Source organism: Lactuca saligna, chromosome 5 (genome assembly GCF_052625555.1).
Source record: "Lactuca saligna cultivar CGN05327 chromosome 5, ASM5262555v1, whole genome shotgun sequence".
Taxonomy (NCBI): Eukaryota; Viridiplantae; Streptophyta; class Magnoliopsida; order Asterales; family Asteraceae; genus Lactuca; species Lactuca saligna.
In genome coordinates this window covers 207,867,406-207,892,998 of record NC_136421.1, presented here as the reverse complement: position 1 = coordinate 207,892,998, position 25,593 = coordinate 207,867,406, and the positions used below count along the sequence as shown (strand labels likewise).

Sequence of the window (25,593 nt, the reverse complement as noted above, 5' to 3'; positions counted from 1 at the left end):
CTAATACTTTTCCTAGATCAATATGGATTTTACTTCCAAATCTTCATATAATTTCTTTCTCGGGTAGTGTCTACTCTACTAGACATGCAATACCAAAATTTACTCTTGCAGTGTGAAGACAAATGGTTTCCAACTACCTGCATCATTTCCTAACTCATATAATTCACCATGCACATTTGTTCATTTCATTATTCTTCCTTGACATCATCATTCCTGTATATGAGTAAGTCTTCTTCTCTTAGGTGTATTCCTTTAAGTCTACTTCATAGGAGTATATCCTAAGAAATATGTATTATAGCTACATCTTAGCATGCTCTACTAGCTTCAACTTGGTTCTCTGTCATTTCTAATTACAACATCTTTTCTCATACAATACTATGAGTGTATTGCTGCTTCAACTAAGTATTCTACCTTACTTAAACAAGTAAGTTGCTTAACCTTTTACTACTAAATGACTCAATTCACCATCCTAATCTTGTATGTTAAAGTCGACTTAACACACTATGGAACTTCCACAAGGATGTGATAGAAGTCAGTCATTCTTCAATATTAATAAATACTAAGTCTAAACACCTTTATATGATTATTACTTGAACTACATACTACATCACATAGTCTAGACAAAGTCTTGACCTATTGAGTTTGAAAACTTCATTCACCTTTCCTTTGATCTTCATTTAATTCTTCTAAATCTTGCATAACATTAATTATGATACTGCCGAAATATTGATCACTACCTTCGGTTCTTCCGACTCTATTAATCAATCACTGCTTCATTCTGGACAATGGTGGAACAACTTCATGGATTGCATCAACACATTTATCTTGCCCAAATGTGTTTCAAACACACATTATTCTTCCAAAGATGTTATTATGTCATCAAATTTATACATTCAATGTACAACACCACTCTATTAGTATTAATACACTATTTACGATAATACTTCATAAATATGATTCTACAATATCTTTCGATCGTTTATTAATAAACGTATCGATGTCGACTATCATAAGTCTCTTTATTACTTCGAAAAGTTTCACCTAAATTCTAATATAGAAATTCTTAGAATTATGAACATAAAATTTTCTAAACCAAGGTCGGCAACAGACCTTAAACTTTCTCAAATAATAGCAATAAGGCAAGCAACCTAAGGCATGCTATATTCATTTATCATTTAGCACATATTAGAATATAAGGCATATCTCCTCTTAATATTCTAGTGCTTGTTTCCATTTAGGTATTCAACCTAAGTATACCAGATACATATCGTATCATCTTCACTTAACAATTTATGTTTAAGTCTAGAAATTCTCAAAATTCATAATTCACTTAAACTAATTCTCTGAAAATTTTGTAGTAACTTAATATCTTAGAATACTAGGATTTATCACTAACCAATACCCCATTTAAGTATTTCCTATGGTTTGTATCCATATATTTACTATGAATTCGTTCATATATTGAACTTCCAACAATTTAAGTCTAAGTACCAATCCGTGATATTTAGTTCACCTAAATTATTTCTCTGATACCATGATTGAAAGACCCTCACTTTCGTATTTATGAAAGACCCAAACTTTCATACTTGACAATATAGTTACTTCCTCAAAACATGCTACATGCATATTTATAAAATAATATTTTATATTGATAAAGTGATTACCAAAGATTGGATACAAACCGACTAAGTTTTATTACATTACATATACATACATGAACATTAAATACAGAGAACTAGTATTAAATATTCTAAATCTTTCAGCAATATAAAATTATACTGGATACTCATCACCTGCAATTGTTAAATATTGAGAGGGATAAGCGATAACGCTTAGTGAATTGAATAAATAGATACAATATAATTTTATGCCATATATATATATATATATATATATATATATATATATATATATATATATATATATATATATCATTATGACAGAATCGAAGAGGAACAAGAACAACAATAGCATATGTGTATCATATGTCAGGCTTTCAATATTAACTCAAGATTTGATTCAAAGATTTACAATCAATGAGACTTAACGATTTCAATACTTGATATACATCAATAAAACTTCGGCCCAAATGACACAGAAGACATAAAAATTTCTGAATATCATTTTGCTAGCATATACAGGCTTTTAGCCCTACCTAGCCCATTAGCAATATCAAAAGTTATACGAGTCATGCTTTACATGGTCAAAGGCACAAAGACAATACCAAAAATATTACAAGACATGCTCTACATGATCAAATGTATATTACCAATACGAGACTTGATCTACATGGCCGAAGACTCAAAGTCAATACCAGAATATCACAGGAAAATAACTCGGAATAATAACACTGAAAAGCACATAGCACATATAACACATAACATAAAGTTGTTCCTATATATTGAACTCACCTTGAAATAACTGGGGGGTTAAAATAGTAATTTGGGCAGCACTCCGGCTCTAAATATAACTTTCCTCGTTGAAAACCGGGAGATTTATTGAAAAACAGGCCTTGCGAGGATAGAGATTCAAACTAAAAAGATAAATTTCACGGGCTTCACGGGCACTTCGGGGCATGTTTCGGGCTTTAAAAATGATATCGGGTCTTCGAGGGATGTCAAAAATACTAAAAATATGGAAAAAGGGGTTAAAATAGCAAAAATCCCATTTTACTCGGGAGGGTTCACAGCCTCCCTTTTATAGCGTGCGAAGGTCGGTCGAGAAGGAGGGAATCAACAGCTAAGACACGAGGCAGCAGCAGGATCGAAGCACGTGGTGCGGCAGCTGGCTCGGATGCGAGGAGGTGGCAGCCAGATGCGAGGCGTCTTAAACGTTGCCTAGGACGCCGAAAGGTGCATCAGAAGCTTACCAGACCGAAGTTCGGTCCAATCGGAAGGCGACACACGGCTACTGTTCATGCGAGGTGACGTGGCAGGTTCCAGATAAGGCTTATCCATGCGAATTTCTCGGAAATTGAGCCCAAATCTTCTAAAATCTATAACTTCGTTATACGAGCTCCGTTTTTGACGTTCTTTATATGCACGCATAGCTAAAATTATGCTCTACAACTTTCGTTTACACTTCGTTGGCTAATTTTGAGTTTAATTTTAATATAATTATTTTTAACAGAACGGGACAGGAAAATTTGTTAAAAATTCATAACTTCTTCATTCGACATCCGTTTTCGTCAGACTTTTTACCGTTGTTTTACTAATGAAGTGACATTTAATTCACTTTTAGGTTGTGTTAGCTAAAAATTACTTGATCTAAAATTCGAGTTTTTAGCTTTCTACTGCTAAGTGAAACTTAGAAAAATCATAACTTCCTCATACGCAGTCAGATTTTGGCGTTCTTTTTATCGAACTTCTCAGTATAACGAATACTACGACTTTCATTTAGATTACTAAGGCTAAAAAGTAGTTTATCAAAAACTCACTTTTTACATCATTCGGCGTCGTGCCGGTTTTGTCGCAGATCTTCGATTGGTCATAACTTTTACGTTATAACTCGGATTTCGATGAGGCATTCGCCTAAATGTTTCTAACAAGATTCTCTACAACTTTAAATAATGAAATTTCACTTATTTCAAAATTTATATTTTCTCTAAATTTCACTATTTGGCTTTTAACTGGATCTCATAAGACTCCCAATATTTTATGAGTGATTTTAAAAATAGTTTTACTTTATTTCTAGTAAAAACTATCTGTTAGAACTCAACTCTCAATTTTATTCACTTTTAATAATTACATATCACGATAATAGAACGTGTATGTTACACAAACCTAAAAATGAAACTAAAATTGAATCTGAAACTGAAATCAAACAAAAAACTCAAAATCAAATCATAATTCAAACTTGAAACTGAAATCAAACATGAAATCAAGCTGAAAATAGAATGTGAAAATTAATTAATTCAAACCTAGAACTGAATCAAACCTTACTTTGAAAATTGAATCTGAAATCAAACCTAACCGGTGTTGTTGGGTTTATTTGGTCACCAAAATTGAAATCAAACCTGAAATTTATTGTATTTGTCGCTTCTAGTTCGGTAACATGTTTCCAATCCGAGACAAAGAAAGAGGCTAATGCTCAATTTTGTATTGTCTTGTCAGATTCGAGTGTTTGGATCACCTCCGCCTTCTATGGTGGTGCTTGAAATAGATGTTTGTGACATCCCCATTTTCATGGCAAAAAAAAAACCGATTTTGTTTATGCTTTATAAAAATCAGAGTACCTCTTTAATAAAAATATTGCGAAATTTGTTCCAAGTAAAACATGATAAATACGTTATCAAAGCATTTCCGAAGAAAAGTATTTTTATTCATTTTAAAACATTTGGGATGTCATCATCAATACAGAAACATAAGCATAAACAGAACTTACATTCATTATCACTAGTGAATTATATCTCTTTAATCTTTCAGCGTAATGTGACTTCATATCAACACCTGTGATATAAATAAACTGAGTGAGTCAGGTTGGGAAACCTAGTGAGTACATAGGGTTTTCAACCCACAATAATATAATTATTATGTTTAATCATTAAACAATTAACCTAATTACCCATCCTCATTATCTTCTTTAATCTTAAGGATCTACCCTAAGAATTAGCTATTTCTCATTCATTCATTCCTAAGGATTATCCTAAGGAATAGGTGCGCACTCCATCGTTGTCAATGACACAGCTGTCAAGCATAGCTGCTAGTTCTATCACTTATGCGTAGCTGCTAGAATTGTGACATTCTCTATGAGGCGCAACTACCGGTATTGTCCTTCGGGCACAGCTGCTAGGGTTATCTTGTTTATTGACAATATCGTTTTCTAAATTCCACTCGCAATACATGTCAATGGGTTTTTAGAATACACCGGTGACTCGACACTCGGACAGCACTTCGTTATTCTTAACATAATTTTCCTTTGACAAAACTTAATATCATTACCACTAGAGTTTAGTCTAATATTCACCGAGAAAAATTAATAGTCTTGATATTATTAGTATTATATAAGCATGAAACAATATTTCTCAACCATTATATACAGACATGGGCCAGACATAAAACACTGGAGGGTAGGTCCATTTTGGCATATAGCACTTCTGAAATCCAACAACCTTATGCGGCCCTTTAAACCAGATTCCCCGTACCGCGATTGGTTAAAAGATATTATAACGATACTTATATAACTCATAATAATAGCCCAAATACTTATTATAAGGTCCTAATAACATTACTACATTGAAATATAGGATACACTAACGATAGGGTAGGCGTAGCTCACTTACAACGGGTTTTTTTTCGCAAAATCGGGCTTCGCTGGAGTAGCGTTCCCAAGCCGAAAGGCTCTTTTCTCGGGGATTCGGGAGCCTCGGGGCTTCCTTCAGGTGCTAGGGGGTTTACCTAAGCTTGGGGGGGGGGGGGGGGGGTTAAAGATAGAAAGTGAAGTTGGGAAGGTCCTAGGGGGTTTACCTAGGCTTATCGTTGAGTTCCTATTAATGAGATCTTCAACTCTCATTTAGATCGCATAGGCCAAAAACCACTCGAACTAAAATTTGAGTTTCGGGTCGTGCACTGCTTTGCCAAAACTTAGAAAATTCATAATTTCCTCATACGAAGTAAGATTTGGGCTTTCTTTTATTGTATGTTCTTGTTTTAATGTATACTACAATTTTTGTTTAGATCACTAAGGCTAAAAAGTCCTTAATCAAAAATTCACTATTTACATCTTCCGGTGCCATGTCGGTTTTGCCGTCAAACTTCGACGGGCCATAACTTCTTCGTTATAACTCGGATTTCGGCGTTCTTTATATGTATGGAACCCTTGAGACATATTCTACAACTTAGTTAAGATATTTATTCTAAATAATCTTTTGTCGAAAAGTCATTTTCGACCCCTATTATCTCTAAATTTATTAGCCCGGATCTACGGGTGTTACAATGTTGGTGGAGGAAAACGTGAGTGAGGCAATTGTTGTTTCAGGCATCAAATATTTCAAATGAAATAAAGAGTGGTGGAGTAGAGAGACATGTTAGTCTTACGAGTGAAAAAGGGAAGGAGATGAAGGGTTTTCTCACCAGCTATGTGTGATGTTGTTGGAGCCGTCAAAGATGCAGTTGATCGGTGGTGCAACTAGTGAATGGTGATGATGGAAGATGAGGGTTGAAGAAGGAGCTAATGAGGGATTGGATACGTTGCTTAGGGTTTTAGGGATTATTTTATTTTTAAAATTTTTTTAATATATTATTTATATAAAAAGGTAAAAGATTAAATAATAAATTATTAAGGGTTAAATAGTCTTTTTATAACGGACAAGGACCAAGCGTGCAACAAAAATATAAATTAGGAGCGGTCCGAGTTAAAAAAAAACGTTATTAGGGACCAAGCTAGCATATTATCCTAAACCACATGGACCATCAATGTAATTTATCCAATAATGTTTTATAAAATCTGACACAAAAATATAAAACAATACTATGATTTTTTTTTTCATATTTATATAAACAGCTCTCACGACCATTATTATAATTAAATTCTTATTTTTAAATTTGTCACAAAGATCATGCTTGTACTGTGGAATTTTTTTCTTGAAAAATTGTAACTTATTTTTCCCAAAATTTTTATTATAAAATAAAGTTGGAAGAAATATAAGTTACAAAAAAAAAAAAAAAAAGATATGTGTTATTTTAAGGCTAGAAGATGTTAGAATAATATGATTTATATATGCGCCTAAGAAAATGACATGCAAAACTTTTTAGGTTTGCAATCTTAAAAAAACAAACAATATGTGAAAGCTAATGTCTGCACGTAGTTTGAGAAAACAAACACCGCTTTAGTCGTAATTCGTAATTCTAAAGATCAAATCAAACCAAATTAAACTTAATAATTTTAATTTTTTTAAAATTTTGAAGATTTTTTATTTACTAAAATATAATAAAGAACTCTTAAATATTTTATGTTCCGATGAGATCGAAGAACTGACGAGATTCAGCATCAAGGAATGGTTTTGTAAGAGGAACAACATCGAATGGTGGAGTTGTTGTAGGGCTTGTTGTTGGAGCTCTCGTAGGGCTTTGCATTTAGTGATTTGGGGTTTGGTGAACAAGATAAAGATCAGATCCAAGTTTTGATGAACACCATGAAGATCAAATATGGGTTTTTTCTTGCAATCTTGAAATTGAGTATGGGTTCTTCTTGATTCTTTAAGAGCATAAAAGTGAACAGAAGATCTTAATAATTTTCTCTGGAATCGCAAAGGGTGTTTCAAGTTTTGGGTTTCAAGCTAAGAGTTTTTGTTATGGTGGAAAATGGTAGGTTTCAAGCATAGCTTTTACTATGTGTATATATGTTTTAATTATAATGTTTATGTCTTTTTTTAATTTTGGCAAGACAAATAATTGTATTGAGTTTTCGTGAAAATGAAGGCGATTATGTGTGTGTGAGAGAGAAGATGAAACTTTTTTTATTTTTTTTAATTATCAAAATAAATAAATAAGTAGTAAATCAGAGAGATTAGATACGCAACGAAATTAGTTCAAAAGGTCAATCAAACCAAAAGATTAAAGATTTGGAGTAAGGTTCTAAAAAGCTCGTCATGACGCGCCACGACTCTAAGGCTTGCACCTGCCATCAAGATTTGTCAAAACGCCATCTTAACTCATATGTGTATAAAAATGAATAATAGTTGAAAATACATATAAAAATGTTAATTATATAGAAAATTGCAGCCTGAAGTCACGCCTTGAAAACATCATGACTCGCCAAGGTTCGGAAAAGCTTGAGATTTGACATTACCGTCAAATCACGTCTTACGTTATTTAGAACCTTAATTTAAAGTAAAACATAAAAAAAATGTATACAAGGATATTTTTGTAATTTTGTTAATATATTATCTTAAACTTATGTTAGGTACTAAAATACTTTAATTTTATTTTGTACATAATATAACAAAAGCTTGCCATCATACTAAAAATTACAAACCAAATTTGATAATCGAATTAAGTATACTATGTTGAAAAACAATAACGATTGGAGGATATGTAATGTCCAATCATTCACACCAAACTCTTGATTTTCCTCAAATACTAAATAGTCACGTAACTACGAGAGAAGACATTTCTGGTTACATACGACTTATAAAAATTAAGAAAAACCACGATTCGGCTATATTTTAAAGAGTAAATTATATGAATGGTCCCTATGGTTTAGGATAATTTGCGTGTTTGGTCCCTAATTTATTTTTTTTAACTCGAAAGGTCCCTACTGTTTGTTTTTGTTACGCGACTGGTCCCTGTCTCACCTAAAAAGACTATTTTGCCTTTGATTTTTTAACTTATTTAAATAAACACACCCTCAACCCCAACCCCCTCACATTACCCTATCTACCATATCATTTTTTTCTATTTAAATAATAGTTTTTTTAGGTAAGATAGGAACCAAACACGAAACAGAAACAAAAAGTAAGGACCAAGCGTGTAACAAAAACAAACATTAAGGACCTTTCAAGTTAAAAAAATAAGTTAGAGACCAAATACACAAATTACCCCAAACCATAGGACCAATAGTTTAATTTACTCTATTTTAAAATTGGGGGATACTATTTAATCTCTATCCCTATGGGTTTAGATTTGACTTATAAGAATGGTACGGATATAGATGTGACTGCTCCCGTCTTTTTATTTATTATTATTTTTATTTTCTTTAAGTATTTCATCTTTTGTCGATCACTCTGAGGCCTAGTTTCTAGTTTCCATATCAGGTTTTATAACCATGTGAGATTTGATTTTGGGAGTTCCGATTCCTATTAAATTATTCTAAAAGTTCCTTATACGGGATATTTTCCTTTGCAATTTCTATAGATCATGTATGTAATACTGAATTATTCGATCTTGGAGTCTTTACTGAAATATGCGAAAAAGCTTCCTTTGACATGGCTGTTGTTCCAAATAAATCTCGTCTTTTGTTTATTTTCTCATCACACTAATATCTTATTTTTCATTTTTAAGTATTAGAACACATATATGTTAATTTACTTTTTTTTTATGTACTTATATTATGGGAAATTGATTAATTAATCAATATATGTTAATTTACTTTTTTTTGTGTGTGCGTAATTATATTATGGGAAATTGATTAACTAACCGATATAAATGTGAGTTTTACTAAAAACTAGAAAGTTGACCCCCGTGTTGTGGGGTTTGAAGGTCAATTTTGTGTGGAAGGATAGTACATTGTTCTAATTGGTATTTACATAAAATAAGTTGTTATTGTCTAGTTTTCGCCCATGTACAAATACACAAATATGTTCTAGTATGCTATAATATAATGATCCCTTTGTGTTGCAAAGTAAATAGCAAGTGCGGCAGCAACATCCTGTTAAAAAAAGTAAATTATTACGTCTCGAATATTAAATAAAGCAATGGCTAAGGCTAGGTTATGACCAACACAAAAAGCCTATAAAACAAACATAAGCAGTATAAAAACATGGACAATGTTTCAATTCAATTTTCTAAAAGTCAGTTGAGTATTAGTAATAGTATACCTACAAATCAACAATACACACACTTTCGGTAATGAATCAAGTAGTTCTTACCAATCACATCAGCTTCACCAAGAAGCGCAACGCTTGAAATATCAAGACCTTGGATCATAACATATGTGCTCTCAATGCATGTCTGTTATTACCAATCTGAAGAAATTTAAGTGCATAAAATATTATGTTTTTGCATTCAATTTAAATTCATTTGTACACCAACCCGATCTAAAGCTTACGTGAAAAATGCCACATATTATGTAAATACGATTCATTATTCAATTCTACATTTTATAATAGATTATGAAAATTAAGAAAATTGAAGGGATGATATGTTGCTTTTATGTTGTTGAAGCTGTTTACTGGTCAATAAACGGCTTGCACTACCATATATATATATATATATATATATATATATATATATATATATATATATATATATATATATATATATATATATATATATATATATATATATATATATATATTTGCTACGATGGTTCATTTCTAATTTTATCAGTTTACTTAAAAATACTTGTTACCTGCCGAAATAGTTGCAACTCAAACCTTCATCTGAAATAACTGCAAAAAGAAGGCAAATAATATATAAAAATAAAAACGATCATGCATACAAATTATTCATATTTTCTATATTTTCCTTAACATCAAAAACAAAAAAACAAGAAAAAAATGCAATATTTAGAAATGATACAACTCCAGGATAACAACTTCAATATTAAAAATAAAAATAAATAAAAATAAAAACAGAAAAATTCATGTTTTACCTGAATAACATTGGTATGTAGAAGCCTCCTTCACATCCATCTATAACCAAGGGTTCTATATTCATTTTTCTACCTTCAAGGTCAAACATTTTATTAACATCATTGATGACTTTGATAGCAACACTACCCCTATTTTGTACTGTAACTATTCTATTGAACATCATCAACAGGATTATGTTGATTTGCAAGTTCAAAAATCAGAATTTTCAAATACAGTTGCTCACTCCTTTTTGTACAACTCTTATGTTGTTTTATAAGTATATAATGTTCTTTTGGTCGTAAATTCTGTTACGGATATGTTGATTTTGTTGATTGATCTACTATCTAAATGTGGCACAAATAAATCATTGATGAAGGAAATCAAACATAAAGACATGGAAACGGGTCAAAACTGCAGGTACTAGTGAATGCATTCTGATCAATTTTTCTGCAGAGGCGAAAGACATTATGAAGATTAATTTGGATTAATAATTTTGATAGAAAAAAAAACGGTTGAAAGGAATGCATACAATACATGAGGATAAGTTAGAGCATGGTGTTGCTATTGGCACCTAATTATATGTTCAAAACCATTGACTCAAAACTACCATTTGATTTAAACCCAAATTGAAATGATAGCCTATTCAAATATATTATATTAATCTATTAAAAGCAATGAATTCATACCTGATGATTGAAGAACTGAGCAGCAAAAGCTAACAACAATGAACGGAATATAGAAGTGTGACTTTTAGGGGGTCAATTCCAGATACGTACCGAGAGAAAGGCAGAATCGATCTCCCTTCTCTGTCTTCCTAAGAGATATTTGTTTTCTTTCCATTCACAGTTTAGCCCTAGAAAAGACACACATATGACATGAGAAGAGAAATCATCACTGGAATTTTGAAGAAATCGAGTTTAGAAGACAGATAGATAGAATCAGAAACAATGAAATGATAGGTGTTTTGGGTGCTCTATGGTGGCTAATGCTACATTGTCCTTATGGTTTTAGATTGTTGGTTCTTATATCCCCCTTTCTTGAGCACCTATAAAACACAAATCATAAAAATGTAATTACTCAAATACGGTAGGCATAGGAAACAAAACTAAATAAAATTATGAGGTAATAAGGGTTTTTAGAGAGACGTATCATAACAATTTTATGATGTTCCAATCAATAAAAGGGAGACTACTGGAACCCAATATCGATGTATGAACGCAAAAGGAACATAAATTGGTTTCGGACCATCGATTAAAAATTTAGGACCACATTAATTCAGTCACAGAAGGAGATTCAACTGTAGAAGTCGAAATACACATCAGGATTTTGGTCATAATCAACATGATTACCCGAAGATGTATCCCTCCATTTTGAAGCTGAAATTAAAAAAAAAAAAAAAGTGGAACCTTTATAAAACTCATCAAGAATATGTATAAAATAATATGAACCTTAAAATAAGTAATAGAAATATATACCTAAACCAATTTCTGTCGGGGATTGGAGATGTAAGATTATTGGAGAAGCCACTGTTATCTATCAAAACAACGAAAATTACAACAGTTTGATTTGTCAGCAAGTTGAACCACAAATTTGAGGGGAAAAAATTATGTTGCCCATATTGGTAAAAAGAGTAAAATACATTGCTATTTACTATATTTTGACTTATATTATTTACCTGAATCATACGTTACACATACTATCAAGCTTCCCTCGAAAAAACTGGAGCCATAATCTCTATAAATCTGGAAAAGAAAAGGAAAAGAGAAAGACGGAAAATCATGTAAAGTCCAAATAAAGGATCTTACTAGAGATCAATAGCAAACACAATCACATAACACGAAAATATAGACGAAAAAAGAATAAACCAAGCTTGCACACGTTTTATATCAATAAACGTCTTGTACAACTCGATGAAAGACCGTGAACTAAAACGCATCGACAACTTCTAAATGTCTGACAAACCCTCTATTTATAGGGACTACGACCGAGAGGAGTTTACGATCGTAAGGTGTTTACGGCCGTAAACTCATTACAACCGTAAACCAACCAAAACTCACTACTAATACACTTCCTACTATTACATTGTAAAGCCTAGACCAAACCACTAAATCGGGCCCTTCAATCTCCCCCTTGGTTGGACTAGCTCGAAGTTAACCTTTAGTAACTACCATGAAGTCCACTCGTGTAATGCCCTAGTTATTTAAATAAATTAATAAATGTGAGTCCCAGACTAATGTGTGAAGAATTTTGATTGTTGGGGGTTGCTTAGTAAATTATAGAGTTTATTTGAGAAGGATTTTAGAAGTAAGGGTATGCTTGGTAATTATTAGGATTTAAATTGTAAAGATTTTGAAATAACGGGGACTAATCTTTGATAAAGGAATGGAAGCTTGAATGGACACGGGATATACCTGTATCCCTTCCCCACATCGCATCTTCAACCCGAAGAGAATCAGATGCAGCCGCTACTACCCATTGAAAGCTTTCATCGGCCGCCATCTGCTTTTTCTTCTTCTTCCGTCCAAACGAGGTTGTCGCCTGCTGCCTTGCCGACGAGCACCACCTCCTTGTTGTTGCCGGTGACATAAGGTAAGCCAGAAGAGCCACCGAGACTGGCGACTACAGCTACATCGTTGCTGTGTGGGTTCTGCGTGACCGGGAGGTTCTTGGTAAGGTCATATGCCGCTTATTTTCTCATGTCCTCATTTGTTTTGGTGTTTTGACGCCGTATTTGAAGGCTGTGAACACCGGCGGCCCTTGAACCGCCAATTCTGCTCACTCCGACAACCCTAGCCTCTTAGTCGGTGGTTGCGAGTCTTAGTTTTGTGTTGTTTTTGGGCATGGATTGCTGCCATGAGTTGTATGCGTAAGACGGATGTCATTTGGCTTGAAATCCACCGCCACCACCTCATGGTGGTGGCTGCCACCATTTTCTGCCCCATTTGCCGCCACTAGCCACCGTAGGAGGCGGCTGTGTGTGTGTGTGCTTATTAATTATGATGTAGTATGTGTGATTTTGGGCAGGAACCACTACCGCCACCGTTGGAAATGGTGGTTGCCGCCGCTGTGCCACTGTTGTTGACTATTGGACCTCCGTACGCCACCGTGAAGTGGGTGGTCGTGTGCATTCCTGAGCAAGAGATGTATTTTATGGTATGTGTTTAGTTTAGCTAGAAAATCAAGAACAACCACCGTCGGCCACCACTAGAGCGGTTGTGTGTGTGTGTGTGTGTTTGTGTTAGTGTGTGTTTAGTTTTGGTTTAAGCTCTATAATTGTAATTAGCAAAATGAATAATAAAAAGAAACTCAAAGCCACCATCGTAAGGTGGTGGCCACCGCCGTGAGCCACTATTGACCACCACTACCTGAGGTGGTAGTGGATGGTACCCCGCTAGCAAACCCTAATGGGCTTAGAGATTAGTTTTGGGCCTATTGGGCCATGTTTGGGTGGAAAAACCCTAATTATGAGTATTTGGCCCTTGGACTTATTTGGACCCACTTTTGGGCCATTGGGATTGGATTGTGAATTAAGCCCAAACTATTTCATATCATTTATCTAGTAGAATAAAGGACTTAATGGACTAAGTCCTTAATGGGCTAATTGAGAAAATACTAATATTTGAGAAATTATTAGGACACACACAAGAATTATTTAATAAGTGAAATATTAAATAATAATCATTGGCATAAATTAATCTAAGCAATAATGGACTTAATGGATTAAGTCCTTATTGGATTAAATCCTTAGTGGGTTAAGCCCTTAATGGGTTAAGTGAGAAACACTTAACCCTAATTATCATTTTATGTGAAACCCTAATGTCACATGCGCCTTGAGTTGGGCTTTTCAATTGGGTAATTGGTAATTGGGCCAATAATGGGCCATCCAAGAATGATTATGGACTAGAATATTTAGTTGGGCTTTAGGGTAAGGCCCTAATGAAGGATTGGGCCCAATTTGGAAAATTGGGCCATATATGGGCCATAGTTTGGGCCTAGATGGTTGTATGATATTGGTCCCTTAGAATGAGACATGTTGGACCGGACTGTGCAATTGGGCCTTAAGGTAAGTCCATGTAGAGGTTTGGGCCCAATTTAGAAAATTGGTCCATATGTTGGGCTTTGATCCCTAGTTGAATTTGGGCCTATGGTTTGGACCTTGGGCATGGGTAGGCCAAGCTTGGGGTAATGTAGTAATTATCCAAAGTATGTAATTATAGTTATGTAGTGGAACCCAATTATTAATTGGGTTATATTTTGATGTTGACAGATCGGGAATCTGTCATCTAGCAACTAAGGTTGAGTCTGCGGGACTTCAGTAGTGTGGGATTGAGCCTGTGGGACTTCAACAGTGTGAGGTGAGTTTTCCTTCCAGTAGGAACGGGTCTAAGGCCACAATGTCGGCCTGTTTAATTAGTAGTAGTTTCCGGACCTCGGTCCCATGCAGTAGTTATAATGTTTGATGCCTTCGTGGCTCAGGCGGTGTTTATGTGTTATGTGTTCCGGGCCTCGACCCGATGTAGTATGCAGTTTATGTGTTCTGCTAGTTGATATGTTTATGCTATTCTATGTTATGCTCAGTTAGTTTCTGGACTTCGGTCCGATGCAGTTAGTTCCGGACTTCGGTCCGATGCAGGGGACAAGGTCCCAGTCAGTTGCGGAGTTTGGTCCGATGCAGTTAGTTCCGGACTTTGGTCCGATGCATCGGACAAGGTCCCAGTCAGTTCCGGACTTTGGTCCGATGCAGTTTCCGGACTTCAGTCCAATGCAGTGGGCAAGGCCCAATATGTGTTTATATGTTGTTGTGTGGTATGTGGTAATTTGGAGGAGCTTACTAAGCTTCGTGCTTACAATTTCAGTTTTGGTTTCAGGTACTTAGTTTTTAAAAGAGGAGCTCAGGATGATTGGAGTGCACACACCATTTGTTCAGCCTGGAATGTTTATACTCTGATATATTTGACAGTTGTTATAATATTTTGAGATACATTGCTTATGATTTCTATATGAGGTTTATTAACTATGGTTTTATCATTAAATTAAACGAAATTTTTAGACTGTGTTTTTGGGATGTTACAAGTTGGTATCAGAGTCTTGGTTTGAGGGATTCGGGAACACTTTCGGGTGTGTCTGAACTCAAACTAAGGAATTGGTATAGAAATTTTCAAAAGGAAAATCAATTTTTGTAAAAAGGAGTTTGAGAAAAGAAAAGAGTTTTAGAAAAAGCGAAAAGAATATTTAGAAAGATAAGAACTTTGAAAAGAGAAAAGGGTGTGGTGCATGCAATCAGCTGAACTCAAGTAAGTACTCCCAAATTACCCATACAAGTTATGTTACAATTATCAATTTCAGTTTCAGTTTCAGTTTTAGTAGAACAACATGCTAGTATAGGACTAAGGATCTAGGAGGATGCCTTATGTGTCTGCTTTATGTGTTTAGCTCTATGAGAATTGCATGCTAGTACTGAGTAGACAGCATTAGGATAGCCTGATTAGGTTATGCCTGATAGTATGTGTTCAACATTGTATGCTAGTACAATTTCTTGTTATAAAGATATAAATGCTTGAGTAGTCTCATGTGTCTGAATGCTGCTTGGTTTGTGCTTTGTGGGACTCAGAGTGATGGCAGCTAGCCATTAAGTGAATACGTCACGTCACATGTGATCAGGGTTGAATAATCTCAGAGTGATAGATTTGGCCCTATTGTGCAGCTCTTGTTTGAGTCTAACCGTTGTAGGGACGAGTCTTTTAATCGAAGGATTATTTGAGCCTCGCCACATGTGATGGTATTAAGGTAATGGTTAATTGGCATTACAAAGAGGCCTTCAGCAGCTGAGGACTGGATTGGTTAGAGTCAGACATTTCCCTAGGGCAAGCCTAGGATGAGAGTAGTAGAGATCAGTAGCAGTAGAAGTGACTTGGTGAAGTCGAGGCAGTAGTTGAGGAAAGTACGGATAGATCCGGAAGGTAGTATGGGCCCGTACTACTGAAAGCAGAGGATCCGTACTCGAATGAAGGAATTCTAAGATAAGACCAGGGAAATTGTAGTATGTGTGAGATCCCTCGAGTTTTGATAAGTATTGTGATGTTAGTGATGGTGTATTACCGATATAGTGACGCTATGTGGTAGACCAGATGGTAGTTCTGGTGTCAACGAGGGATCAGGATCAGACTCTGGAGTCAGGCAAATTGATGATCAGATGAGGGAGTTCATTCCATCTGAGAATTATGCGCAGTATCATTGACCAGACTCCTGTGATCCTCAGTGTGACTAAGGAAGATATTATAGAGATTTGTGATGAGAAGCCGAGTGCATTATGCACTGAGATAGCAGTCATGATAAAGGACCGTACGTTGATGTTTCGGGAATTCAGAGTTTGTGAGACTTCAAATTGTCATGGGGGTTGGGGACCCATTGTTAGCAGCAGATGGTTGGCAGATGTCGCCAACACTTTTCGTACCATACGTCATCTCGAAAGGAGACAAGATCTGACTTACTTCCTGTCTCGTGGAAGATAGAGCCTGCCCAGGCGATTGAGGCGCAACAGTTAGCACAAGAGTTGTTAGATCTCCACCAGACGACTGAGACTGTGGCAAAGCTCACTGCCAAGTCTCGGGAAAGAGCTTATATGGTACCACAGAATGCAACAGATGAAGAAATGAAGAAGGTAGGTTATCAAAACATATTGTAGAGTGTTAGCAGGGAGATCGTGAGTATCTCGGGGTGCAAGACCCTAAATGATATGACTTCTTGAGTTGAGAACGAGATATGTACTTGGAGCACATTGGTGTACAGAATTCGATCAGTTGCTTATATAGAGGTGTCTCGGGAGAAGACCCTTGATTTTGGATCAGTTTTTGAGAGACCAGCAGGGTTAGATTCAGTACAACACATGCGGGAAAACTGCATGATAGAGTCATTCATTCCAGGGGTTGAGTAAGTGTGAATCTGGGTTATCCTCCGTTTGTGTTTGAATTATACTTCCAAGAAATGGCATATGCCAATTGCATACCGAGAATTATTAGCGGATAGTGAAAGATCATTTCCCAAATCGCGGGTTTGGGAGAGGATAACATCATCTTGGTTTATTCCAAGACTGAGAAGCAGCACGAGAAGCACCTGAGGGAGGTGCTAGAGACTTTGAAGAGGGAGAGACTTTTTGAAAGCTACTCTAAATGTGATATCTGGTTGCGCGGGGTGCAATTTCTTGGGCACCTTTTCAATCAGAAGGGTATTCTAGTCAATCTGGCCAAGATAGAGGTCGTGATGCAATGGGAGATTCTGAGGTCTCCAATTGAGATTCGGAGCTTCTAGGGTCTAGCGGGTTATTACCAGAGATTTATTCGGATTTTTTTAGAAATTGTGTGATCTTTTGGATTAGCTGGTGTTGAAACCCTAGCAAGGATAAGCGTGAGTTCTAGCAGATTGGTCATGGGAGGGTAAGAAGAATTGAGAATGTTTCTAGTTTTGGGTGTTGTAGGGCATTAGCTGAATCAAAGTGGGGGAGAATCACAAAAGGAATTCCGAAGCAAGAGCGGTTATGAAGATGGGATTAGTTTCGCATCCTTTCTAGGAAGGAAGAAAGCCCAAGCGACTGTATGAATTGAGGATAGTGTGAGATGGAAGTTCAAAAAAAAACTTGCCAATGATGAGATCGCGGTCTCGGAATGTTGCTAGCAAGCCTTAGGGAATCCGATTGGGGATTCCAGTCAGGACATGAGTTCAACATAGTGCGGGTTAAGTGCGTGTTCGATCCAGTATAGATAGTGTTAGAGTGTTGTAAGTCTGCAGGTGTAGCCGTAGCATTCACTAGCAGCTAGATAGTGTTAAAGTGTTGTAAGTTTATGGGTGTAGCCGTAGCATTCACTGGGTTGGTAGATAGCGTGATTGCATCGTTAGGGCGCGGAAAGAATAGTAGTACCCACCAGTTCGGGTGTACCAGTAAGGATATGGAAATCCATGGATTGGATTTCGGAATTACCCAGAAGGACTAGATCAGGTTAATTCAGTGATACGACTGCAGGAGTGCCACTGCAGTTGTGGGATCAGGCAAGAAATGGGTTGTATAAGATTGCTTGTGATTTAGGGCTACCATAGGTTGGGTAGCAATCACTTTTAGCCTATATTTGGTAACGTCAGGATTCGATGTACGTACCCAATCGGTTGGATCAGGAGGTTGTTAGAGCCTCAGTGACATGATAACTAGTGACAACTAGTTCCAGAGAAGGATTTTGTTTAGAAGTCGTGTGAGGCGACTAGATAGGGAGTCCTTTGGCTCCACAGCCGAGCTGGAACCCGATATTTCAGATGACTGACGAATGAATGGAGACCAGGAAGGTTTCGATAGATGTTGGAAAGCAGCCATGTAGCAGCATGGTATTTCAGGCGGTATAGTGTTTCGGACAGTCCAATGTTCAGGCAGTTCAGTGTTCAGAAAGTTCAGTGTTTCGGGTAGTTCAGTGTTAGGTAGTTCAGTGTTGCAGACAGTCAGTGTTTCAGGCAGTTCAATGTTTCCAGGCAGACCAGTGATTCAGACAGTTTTTGTTCTCAAGCAGTAATGGTATTGTGGGATTTCATGTATGATTAGAGTCACAAGCAGCTTGGGTTATGCTAAGTCACTTACAGCAGAATTATATGAGTTTGGCTATGTATAAGTGAATTGCAGGGATAAGGGGTTTGTGATTCTGTTCTTCTAGTGGGAGCCTTGAGTTATCAGAAGAGGAGTAGGCAGCTGAGAGATAAGTGGATTGGATTCATCTATAATGACTCAGTATGAGTGGTCTGTTAAGGATTCAGATCATCTAGAGATAGCAAATTTCATATGGAGTACATGTAATCTTGTTGAGAGGAATTCGTTCACCTGAGGGTTTTAGGGCTTTGCGAAGATTGGTCATGGCTACCCTAGTAGGGCTAGGGTGTGCCCAGGATTGTGACCATTTTACTAGAGTAGGTTGGCATGTGAGAGATGGTAAGGAATGATTTCGAGGATGAAATCTAATTTAAGTGGGGGAGAGTTTTAAAGCCCTAGTTATTTAAATAAATTAATAAATGTGAGTCCCAGACTAATGTGTGAAGAATTTTGATAGTTGGGGGTTGTTTAGTAAATTACAGAGTTTATTTGAGAAGGATTTTAGAAGTAAGGGTATGCTTAGTAATTTTTAGGATTTAAATTGTAAAGATTTTGAAATAATGGGGACTAATCTTGGAAAAAGGAATGGAAGTTTGAATGGACATGGGATATACCCGTATGCCTTCCCCACATCGCATCTTCAACCCTAAGAGAATCAGATGCAGCCGCTACTACCCATTGAAAGCTTTCATCGACCGCCATCTCCTTTTTCTTCTTCTTCCGTCCAAACGAGGCTGTCGCCTGCTGCCTTGCCGACGAGCACCACCTCCTTGTTGGTGCCAGTGACATAAGGTAAGCCAGAAGAGCCACCGAGACCGGCGACTACAGCTACGTCATTGCTGTATGGGTTCTGCGTGACCGGGAGGTTCTTGGTAAGGTCATATGCCGCTTATTTTCTCATGTCCTCATTTGTTTTGGTGTTTTGACGCCATGCTTTAAGGCTGTGAACACCGGCGGCCCTTGAACCGCCAATTCTGCTCACTCCGATGACCCTAGCCTCCAAGTCGGTGGTTGGGAGTCTTAGTCTTGTGTTGTTTTTGGGCATGGATTTCTGCCATGAGTTGTATGCGTAAGCTGGATGTCATTTGGCATGAAATCCACCGCCACCACCTCATGGTGGTGGCTACCACCGTTTTCTGCCCCATTTGCCATCACTAGCCACCGTAGGAAGTGGCTGTGTGTGTGTGCTTATTAATTATGATGTAGTATGTGTGATTTTGGGCAGGAACCACCGCCGCCACCGTTGGAAATCGTGGCTGCCGTCGTTGTGCCGCTGCTGTTGACTATTGGACCTCCGTATGCCACCGTGAAGTGGGTGGTCGTTTGCATTCCTGAGCAAGAGACGTATTTTATGGTGTGTGTTTAGTTTAGCCGGAAAATCAAGAACAGCCACCGTCGGCCACCACTAGGGCGATTGTGTGTGTGTGTGTGTTTGTGTTAGTTTTGGTTTAAGCTCTATAATTGTAATTAGCAAAATGACTAATAAAAAGAAACTCAAAGCCACCACAGTAAGGTGGTGGCCGCCGCTGTGGGCCGCCATTGACCACCACTACCCGAGTTGGTAGTGGGTGGTGCCCCGCTAGCAAACCCTAATGGGCTTAGAGATTAGTTTTGGGCCTATTGGGCCATGTTTGGGTGGAAAACCCTAATTATGAGTATTTGGGCCTTGGACTTATTTGCACCCACTTTTGGGCCATTGGGATTGGATTATGAATTAAGCCCAAACTGTTTCTTGTCATTTATCTAGTAGAATAAAGGACTTAATGGACTAAGTCCTTAATAGGCTAACTGAGAAAATACTAATATTTGAGAAATTATTAGGACACACACAAGAATTATTTAATAAGTGAAATATTAAATAATAATTATTGGTATTAATCGAAGCAATAATGGACTTAATGGATTAAGTCCTTAGTGGATTAAGTCCTTAGTGGGTTAAGCCCTTAATGGGTCAAGTGAGAAACACTTAACCCTAATTGTCATTTTATGTGAAACCCTAATGTCACATGGGCCTTGAGTTCGGCTTTTCAATTGGGCTAATAATGGGCCATCTAAGAATGATTATGGACTAGAATATTTAGTTGGGCTTTAGGGTAAGGCCCTAATGAAGGATTGGGCCCAATTTGGAAAATTGGGCCATAGACGGGCCATAGTTTGGGCCTAGATGGTTGTATGATATTGGGCCCTTAGAATGAGACATGTTGGACCGTACTAAGCAATTGGTCCTTAAGGGAAGTCCATGTAGAGCTTTGGGCCCAATTTAGAAAATTAGGCCATATGTTGGGCTTTGATCCCTAGTTGACTTTAGGCCTATGGTTTGGACCTTGGGCTTGGGTAAGCCAAGCTTGGGGTAATGTAGTAATTATCCAAAGTATGTAATTATAGTTATGTAGTGGAACCCAATTATTAATTGGGTGATATTTTGATGTTGATAGATCGGGAATCTGTCATCTAGCAGCTGGGGTTGAGTCTGCGGGACTTCAGTTGTGTGAGATTGAGCCTGCGGGACTTCAAGAGTGTGAGGTGAGTTTTCCTTCCAGTAGGAACGGGTCTAAGGCCACAATGCCCACCCGTTTAATTAGTAGTAGTTTCCGGACCTCGGTCCGATGCAGTAGTTAGAATGTTTGATGCCTTCGTGGCTCAGACGGTGTTTTTGTGTTATGTGTTCCGGGCCACGACCCGATGTAGTATGTAGTTTATGTGTTCATGCTAGTTGATATGTTTATGCTATGCTATGTTATGCTCAGTTAGTTTCCGGACTTCGGTCCGATGCAGTTAGTTCCGGACTTCTGTCCGATGCAGGGGACAAGGTCCCAGTCAGTTCCAGACTTTGGTCCGATGCAGTTAGTTTCGAACTTCGGTCCGATACAAGGGACAAGGTCCCAGTCAGTTCCGGACTTCGGTCCGATGCAGTTTTCGAACTTCGGTCTGATGCATTGGTTAAGGCCCAATATGTGTTTATATGATGTTGTATGGTATGTGGTAGTTTGGGGGATCTTACTAAGCTTCGTGCTTACAATTTCAGTTTTGGTTTCAGGTACTTAGTTTTCAAAAGAGGAGCTCGGGATGATTGCAGTGCACACACCATTTGTTCAGCCAGGGATGTTTATACTCTGATATATTTGACAGTTGTTATAATATTTTGAGATACATTGCTTATGATTTCTATATGAGGTTTATTGACTATGGTTTTATCATTAAATTAAACGAAATTTTCAGACTGTGTTTTTGGGATGTTACAGCTTGCCCCATTACCCCATTCCACATCTGTTTGTTTATAATCTCAGCAACCATAGTTGTATACACCTTCGCAGCATCTTCAAAAGTATCTTTTGCAACCAAAATCTGAAAGTTGCTTAGGTGATGAATATCCCATTTTCGAAACTGTAACAAATCTCTTCGATCGTAGAGTCGAATGCACCCATTCTTGAGCTTGATGACCGCAGCGGAAGTAATTTCATCAAAGACCCAACACTCCATAGAACTTCGAGATCCATCTTGATAATGTTGAAGAACAGGGAATTGTTTGACCTGCTTGGTTGCAGGCCACATCACGACTTGAAAAGGCTTATCAATTTTAGGATCAAGGATATCAGAGTGCTCTTCTATAATAGACTTATCAGTATTCATGGCTGGAAATCCTTTCTTGACTTGATCTTCAAGGAAGTGCTTAAACTGATTCGCCTGAGGATTGTTTGTTAAATTGGAGAAAGGAGCTCGAGATAATTCAGTCAGATCGACTCTAGTCCATGAACTGAAATCATGACTATCTCTATAAAGTTCAGAATTGCCACTTTTCCTTAGAACGATCCGCATCTTGAGAGGATCATGAAATCCCATGAAAGAATTCCCGATCTGTCACCGAAAGTATCTCTGAACCGAACGACTTCAAGATCAGTCACTGTAATCGTAGGCTCATCCCAAGAGACATTCTAAGTAGGGTTCCTTTTAAACAGCAATTGCCCTTTCTTAGCTGCTTCCTCTTGTGCGTCGTGAATGAATGCGGAAATATGGGGGGCTTGAGGAGGCTCATCTTCAACACGATTAACCTCTCCGGATGTTTTTCCAGTTGGCAAAGTGACTGGAAAGGCTTGAACATGAAGATTGATCTTGTATTCATAACCATATGTCTGGTATTTATCACCAAAGTCTTCCTCAACCTTCTTCTTTAACTCAAAATAGCTTGAAGTCAAGCGATTGAAGTGATCTTGAAGATCGGAGATCTGTTTTGACTTTAAATCTTTGTCTTTAGCAAGATCAGCAACTTGCATACCAAGCTTCGAATCATCAGACTGAAGCTCAGACACTTGAACAATAAGCTTTGAATTTTCAGCTCTAAGTTCTGACACTTGAATACCAAGCTCAATGTTTTTCTGGCTCAGCACCGATATCTCCTTCTGTAGCCCTGAGATAGTTATGTTGTCTCCTCCATAACCACCATCTCCTATAGAAACACCTTTACCGCGAGGAGAAGGCATCAAAAATTGCTTCTCAGCCAAATGCATGGCCAATCTCACAGAAGCTTCATCATGATCAGATCGAGGTGGGGTAAACCTTGGTGGAATAGAGGAACCACAAACCTCAAAGGTAGTGTCTGGACCCACAGAAAACAGTTTGGTTGTGGTGAGACTGGTAGTAGTAGTAGTAGGTGGTGGTGGTACTGGAAGGCCGCTAACAAGACTTGCAATTACATCACTCTGCCTTGGATCCCTTCTTTGTCTTTTTAATGGGGGTTGATCAGACTGTGTCATTGCAAAATCATTCACAAATGGCTCTGAGGTAGGAGGAACAGAAACAGGATGGGAACATCCCATAACCATCTCCATTGGAATGGAAACACTTGCCATTTGATCTGAAGTAGGGGTTACAGTTTCAAAAACTTCATTTGACTTCCTTGTCTCAGTTGTTGGAAGCAAACCAATTTTGGGCAGTAAACTCATTTTGACACCAAATCAAATTTTTTTTATTAATTAATTAATTTTATCTTATTTCACATTTATTAAACAATATTAAAAAAATGGAATCTCAAAGTCAAACTCATTTTCAAGAACTTGATGTTGTCATGGGCACCACTACACGAATTTCAAGGTTAATGTCTGCTGATGGCTTTCCTGAGTGGAAGTACAAAATCAAGAAATACATAAAAATGAAAGACTTCAAGATCTGGAAATGCATTATCAAGGATCCAGTCAGAATCACCACTACAGTTGCTGGGCAAGTGGTCAACAAAAAGATAGAGAATTACATTGATGAGGACTTTGAGAGTGTGGAAGAACATGAGAAGGCATTGGCTATCTTGGCCATGGCTCTGTCACCAGATATTACTCAAGGTTTCAGAGAGTATACGTCTGCTAAGGCTTTGTGGGAAGCTCTAATTGAGGTTTATGAAGGGAACGAAGACATGAGAGAGAGTCACCAAGACATGCTGCGACAACGATTCAATATGTTCAATTATGTTCCTGGAGAGAGTCTTGAAGCACAACTGCAACGGTTCACAACTCTCAATACTGAAATGATTGTGGCTGGGATTTTCTATACAAAGTCAGAGATAAAAAAGAAGCTATTGAATTCTCTCCCAAAATCTTAGGACATGAATGTAGCAGTCATTAAGAAGACTAAGGATCTCAGTCGTCTCTCTCTCGTTGAAGTAATGGCAGTCATCAAGGCGTGTGATATTGATGACAAGCAGTGGGAAATCAACCATGTGAACTCTTATTCATCTACGAACCTTGGCATCTCTTCTAACAATTCTCTTTCATCATTCTCGTTTTTCTCTTCCTTATGCAGGTCAATCATTTACTGCTCCACAAGCTCAGAAGCAAACCTTTCCCACTCCATCAGCTTCCTCTGCATCATCTTCAACTGGGGCTTCTTATTCAAAGGGAAAGGACAGTGATGAAAATCTTGCACTTGCTTCAAGGCTTGTCAATTGCTACAATGCACTCGTAGCCGGAGATCTCCCACCTCAACTATCAATTGCAGATCTTGATCAGATTCACCCTGAAGATGTTAAGGAGATGGATATTACGTGGCAAATTGCCATGGCAGTATTTAGGGCAAAGCAGTTTGCCAAAAAGACTAAAAAGAACAACTGGGGAGTGGGTGCTGATAAGAAGGTTGGGTTCAACAAGGGAAAGCTTCGATGTTTTAACTACCATGAGCCAGGGAATTTTGCTCATGATTGTCCACAGCTAGACAGAAGATTAAATAATGATAGGACAATAGTTTCAGTCGGAAACAATTGGAGTGGTGCTCAAACAAACAACGAGAAGGCTATGGTCGCTCAGTATTTGACTGGGAGGATCAGATGCAGGCGCTAAACTTGTCTGGACTTGAAAATGCCCACCTGGCACAAGTTTGTGATGATGCTCTGGCAGAGATTGTAGCAGCTAAAGATAAGATAAAGGAGATGCAATTTGCATTGATGGTATCTTCCTCTCATGAGCTTAATACAACTGAGGTAAGTCTACCATCTTGTTCTCAAGCTTGTATTGGTTATGTTAAAATTTTGCATGAGAAAATTGAGATATTAGATAGTGAGGTAAAAAGCCTTAAGATTCTTCGCGAACTTAATCGAGGACCTTAGATATGAAGGTTACCAACTTAGAAAAGGTCAAAAACCACTTAAAGCCCAATTGGAAACTTCAGGAAGACTACAGTAATAAATGCGAAAATTATG

At 37.4% G+C, this 25,593-nt stretch overlaps 1 protein-coding gene and 1 long non-coding RNA gene across 3 annotated transcripts; one reads left to right on the top strand and one right to left on the bottom strand.

Annotated features, from left to right (window-relative positions):
• Positions 1-9,140: 9,140 nt before the first annotated feature.
• Positions 9,141-11,568, bottom strand: LOC144997976 (uncharacterized). 2 transcript variants are annotated; one of them, XR_013660043.1, is made up of 5 exons: positions 10,978-11,568; positions 10,312-10,738; positions 10,069-10,108; positions 9,587-9,682; positions 9,141-9,366 (listed from the first exon to the last, which is right to left on the bottom strand). It is a non-coding gene; the product is annotated as an uncharacterized LOC144997976 (long non-coding RNA). The 2 variants fall into 2 exon arrangements; XR_013660042.1 differs by having other exon boundaries at positions 10,312-10,384.
• Positions 11,569-23,931: 12,363 nt separating this feature from the next.
• Positions 23,932-24,501, top strand: LOC145046174 (uncharacterized). Its single transcript, XM_078994479.1, has one exon. The coding sequence runs from the start codon at positions 23,932-23,934 to the stop codon at positions 24,499-24,501; it is 570 nt and encodes a 189-aa protein (XP_078850605.1).
• Positions 24,502-25,593: the final 1,092 nt, after the last annotated feature.